This window comes from Haliaeetus leucocephalus, unplaced genomic scaffold, assembly GCF_000737465.1.
Source record: "Haliaeetus leucocephalus isolate CR32 unplaced genomic scaffold, Haliaeetus_leucocephalus-4.0 Scaffold1, whole genome shotgun sequence".
Taxonomy (NCBI): Eukaryota; Metazoa; Chordata; class Aves; order Accipitriformes; family Accipitridae; genus Haliaeetus; species Haliaeetus leucocephalus.
In genome coordinates, this window is record NW_010972437.1 from 10,294,222 (window position 1) to 10,299,465 (window position 5,244).

The following is a 5,244-nucleotide window of genomic DNA, read 5'->3' on the forward strand; positions in this document are numbered from 1 at the left end:
TTCCCTTCCCCTCCCCTCCCCTGCCGCCCGGCCCGGTTATCCTTCCCCGAGCGAAGGGGTGCCCGGCTAGTACGGAAAAACCAGATTACCCATGGTCTTCTGCCCACGCCTGCTCTCCCGAGCGGGGGACGGTGGCTGTGTCGGGATCTGGAGGAAACGCACAGAGTTAGTGGAGAGCCCGCAGCACAGCCCGCCGAGGGCACGAACAACAGCACTGAGAAAACACTTCCTACTCGCGGGCCGTTATGAGGAAGGGACTGAAATTCCTGTTTATTTAATGATTTATTACTCTCGTAGGTTTTCTTCCTTTTTGCCTTCTCTTTCTGTTTTTCCTTTTATTTTTTTTTAACTTTTTTTTTTTTTAGTCATCTCGCTTTAGCATTTTCCTTTGCGTTTTCATACTTCTCTTATATTTTTCTCGAGAAGTAGGGTTTGTGGTATGGCGAAGAATTGCCTCTCGCTTCACACAGATATAATTGATCAAGCAGGCAGATTAGAGTGAGCCTCCTTTTTTATATACGTTAAACACTTGGTATGGAGCCAGCTAATTACTTCCCACTGCTGGAACTTCTTTGGCGATGTAGCGAGTATCTTTAAAGGAAAAGAAAAGACGGTTCAAATGTATGCAATATTTAAAGAGGGGGCTTTTTTGAGCACCGCTTTGTTGTTTGTTTTCGAAACGAGAGCAGGCACAAAATACCTACGTGCTTGCGGCTCCCGCAGCTTCAAAATTATGATGCTTTGGTTTGAAGAAAATACGTCTCTGCCCCACGAGTAAACGTGCGCACGAGAAAGTCTTGGCTTCAATTAAATATCAGCGACAAGAGAGCAAAATACAACGCCAGCAGCTGCAATACGAGCAGCATCAGTGTCACCAAGTCAGACAACATTGGCACTATCTTGCGTTTCGTTTCTTGATTTAGAAACTGCTTAGGGGAGGAATGGGCGTTGATTGTGAGCGAGCTGGTTTCCCATCACAAACAGTAGCCACGCTATTTTTCCAGCACTGTTTGAAGGTGAAAGTATGCCCAAGTATTTGCACTTCAGTTTGGAGTCATGTTCATTTGCAAGCCATTTGCAGTTCTGCTTAGTATTTCTGCTCACACAGGCACCCACCCGCTCTCACAGACACACGCCCTTCCTCAGCTTCCAGCGCAGAGCCCTGCTAATAACATTTTTCAGCTATGTACAGAAAGGGTTAAGAGTCGTGAACTTCATTATCTGGCTGTGTGCTACTAAAATGGAATTGCGCGAAATAAAACGATCTCTGAGCAAACAGAAACGGTGCAGGGTGACAAAAGTAGGTCTGAAGAGGCTGGTGTACTTTTGTAAGCACGCTTGGGAGCGTTTCTGCTCAAAAAAGCCAACCTTGCCAGATGTTTAAGGGAGTATTTTCCCATCCACCATCTTCTGAAAGCTCTTGAGCTGACCAAGAACCGAACTCATTAACATTTAGTTATACCCAGCTTTGCATTTGGTATGGTGGTTTTTTTTTAAAGCGAGTAAAGACACGAAATCAAAGTCTACAGAGTGTAAGCACGCAGTGACTGATATTTTTTAAATCAACATACGAACGTCAAATAAAATGACACACATATTGCTGACAGCTTGTAGTAGAAAGATTTTTTTATCACTTACCATTTATGAGTTGATTGGATGAGGATGTCCAGTTTAGGTCATAATTTTTTTCTTCTTTTTTTTTTTTTTTTTTCCTTTCTCTCTCTCTCTCTCTTTTTTTTTTTTTTTTTTGCATTCAGTTTGTCAGACTGCGAACATCACACAACATTTTATCAATTAATCATTTGTTTACAGTCACAATTATAAATGAATTAGGTTTACATCATTTCCCGCCCCAGTCTCCACCCCACCCCTAAAAAAAGGAAGGGGAAAAAAAAAAAAAAGAAAGAAAAGGGGGGGGGGGGAAAGAAAGGAAACCAGGCAGACACACACAAAGACCAGAAAATGGTAAAGAAGGTACATCAGTCCAAAGAGCTGCTGGTAGAGAAAGGTCAGGAGACCAACCTGCATCCGTATTTTAAACATTTGTAGAAAACCAAAGGAACCGCAGTAGTTTACAGAGTTTATTGCATTATACATGCGAACAGAACATGCACAAGAAGGACATATTGCTGCTGAACGACTACTATTCCACATATGCACCACAAGGAAATGTCTACAATGGAGAAGAAGGAAATATTCCATTTTACGAAGGACAATCTCTAAGTTCATTTGCGAGGATAGTTACATTATAATGTGCTTCTCTTTCCCCCCGCCCCCAAAGTCCCCCCCCCCCCCCTTCTTTTTCTTAAAGTATTGAATGTACTCAAAACGTTATGGCCCGTGTAACAGCCCCACATAAATACCATTTTGTTAGTAAAAACATGAAAAAGTCACATTGCTTGGATGTTCGACAGTTCCAATAAGTTAAGACCAAATGATAATATTCAATAATAGTTACCCTGCATTACGATGAGAACAAAAATAAATTACACGTGCTAGGTTTTATATATACTCATCATAGTAATACATATTCACTTGCAGCGCTAAAAGAAGGACGAAAAGTCACATTCTATCAGAAAAAAAAACCAAAACAAAACTGGAAAATGCCGGGTTTTGCCAGAGTCTCTCCTGCCTTTAGCAAGTGGCGGTGCTGTGCCCATTCCTCACTGGTGCCCCCCCCGGGGTTAGGGTTTAAGAGAAGGTCAGATTAGCGGTCAGTTCCCGGATTCGGTTCTCCCTGCTCATCTTCTTGAGCTTCATTCTGCGGTTTTGAAACCAAATCTTGACCTGCCTGTCAGTGAGGTTTACGCTCTTACTGATCTCTAGACGGCGCTCTCGAGTGAGATACATATTGAATAAGAACTCTTTCTCTAATTCCAGTGTTTGGTGTTTAGTATAAGGACACCTCTTCTTTCTGCCACTCTTTGCAGTTAGCCAATTGCTTGTTGGAGTATCAGACTTGATTTCCTCTATCAAAATCAAAGAAGAAGAAGAAAAAAAAATCAAAAATACCTCAGGCTGTTAGAGTGTACCCTTGGCCATGACCCCTCCTCTGCAGCGTCTGGCAGATATGGTGGATGTGGGCATTAAACACGGCTCGGGTGAGGTGTGGGCACCGAGAGGGGACCTGCTGCCAGGCTGGGCTCGGCCGTCCCCACCACACGGCTCCCTGCCTTGCGGCCGCCCCGCACTCCTGCCCCTTCCACAAACGGGCTCTCAAGTTTTCAGCTGGCGCTTAGCATTTCGACAATATTTAACCTGCCATCAGCCCCATGGCCGCATTTTAACGGGTCTAGCCTCGCCATGGCCGCCTCGGGCTCCCACGACACTTGCTACGAAAATACCCCAATTGCAAAATACCCTCGCGCTGTATTTTGAAGCAGCATCCCCCCAGCCATCAGCTGAATTACACGAGCACACCTAGGAGCAGACATAGACGTTTTCCCAGCCACAAAGATATACAAGAAATTAACACCCTCTGCCTCGGATTTTTTTTTTTCCATTTTCCTTTTAGATTTTTTTTCCCCCACCAGAAAGAAATCTGCCCCACATCAACCTAGACGTGGGCTGTTAAGTATAATTCACATAAAGAGAATCTCCATGCACACGTAGGGTAAAAATCGACCTAGAGGTTGCAAAGTACATTTTGATAGGAGAAAATTTCCCGTTTTGGGATTCTTCGACACACGCCGTTCGAAAGGAAGGCTTTAGGGCACTTTTACAGGGAAAATAAAATCAGATTGCGACCACCTTTAGCTTTCAAACGCATTTCAAAATACTGTTGCACTTTTGGAGACCAACCCAAGGTTATCTAAAGCACCACATTGAAATATTCCACCTTTGGACCAGGCAGATAGCGGGCTGCTGCTTTCATTGTGCATTTGTTTCCAACTTTACCCAGCCTGGTAGCACCTACTCCTCACCTATTTTAATAGGATCGTAATTAACTTTAAATGCAATCAAACCGCAGTAAGGCTCAGTGGAAAAAAAAAAAAAACCTAGGAAAAAAATCAGCGAAATATTACGAGAGAAAAGTTGAGCTGGTCGTATTTTACAACCTCCAGACCTGCTTTTTTAGAGGTATGGGGCTGCTTTTGGCTGCTGCAGCGCATTAAGGAGCACACGGCTATATTCCCCCGCACCACAGAGGCGGTCTGCATGCACGAGAGAGGCAGATCTCTACAGAAAATCTTTGGACCCTTTTGCGTGGCATTTTTGCCTGCCAAAATCTTCAGAGACACAGCACCTGCAGCCCGATACTCCTTAGCATTAAATGTGATGGCTGTGATGCTCGTTAGTATATGCGAGCGTGCTTTATGGTGCTGGCGTGTTGGAGTTACACCACGGCACGGCTTAAACTCGGTAATACAGACCTTTACTCTCCTTCTCCTGGACTTCTGGGCTGGACACGGAGCCTTCGGGCAGGCAGCTCCGCTCGTCTTGCAACGTGGACTTGGGCTCGGGACTTTCCACTTGAGAGACTTTAGCGGTGCTGTCTTGGTTGGTCGGGTTTTCATTCATTTTCTTTTCCAGCTGAAGTTGAGCAGATATCTGCGGTTTGGAGCTGCCGCGAGGGTTTAACTGTAACATTACAGTTGAACTCGTTTCAGGGCTATTATTGTACTCTTGGGTTTTCCCAGTGGCGTAGGTCTGGCTCAGTCTAAAATATCCTGGGACGGGAACCTCGGGGTTCTCAATGGGGCATGATTCAGACACCAGCCTCTGGTAGGAAGGGACGTCTGCAGAAATGAGTTTGGATCTCTTATCGGAATACATGCAGCAATTGCTTTCTTCCTTAATATTTGTAGTGAAGGAACAAGTGGGGACCTGCTGTGTAACAGGTTGCTCTATTCGACAAGATCTGTTCGGGTCTGTCCAAGTGTCTACTTGAGGTATATAAGGATGTACATTCATACCCATATTTTGGTGATTAACTTCTCTTTTAGCCAGAGACGGAAGGAGTCCACAGGTTTGCATCCCATACGTCCCAATGTCTGTGCTAGGTGGCATATACATGCTGGCGCTGTTGGAGTAGAAACTGTCACTCCTGCACGCACTGATGAGAGAATCTACTAAAAAAGTATTAGCGGCAGGAGAGCTGTTGGGAAAGGACATTTTGGGGCGGAATTTGAGGAAGAGAGATTGTGTCCTTTGTAGGCTGACATCTCTAGGAAAACATTCCCGTGTAATTGCGGATGCCTCCGCGCGACCACATGACAGCCGGGCCAATGGCAGCGCCCGCCG

General features: G+C 44.9%; 2 protein-coding genes across 2 annotated transcripts in view; both read right to left on the bottom strand.

Moving 5' to 3' along the window:
- Positions 1-5,244, bottom strand: part of HOXD11 (homeobox D11) — a 17,165-nt gene that overhangs the window by 2,736 nt on the left and 9,185 nt on the right. The gene's annotated exons all lie outside the window — the stretch shown is intronic.
- Positions 2,074-5,115, bottom strand: HOXD10 (homeobox D10). The gene is made up of 2 exons (XM_010566270.1): positions 4,374-5,115; positions 2,074-2,969 (listed from the first exon to the last, which is right to left on the bottom strand). The coding sequence occupies exons 1-2, from the start codon at positions 5,113-5,115 to the stop codon at positions 2,692-2,694; spliced, it is 1,020 nt and encodes a 339-aa protein (XP_010564572.1). The 3' UTR covers positions 2,074-2,691.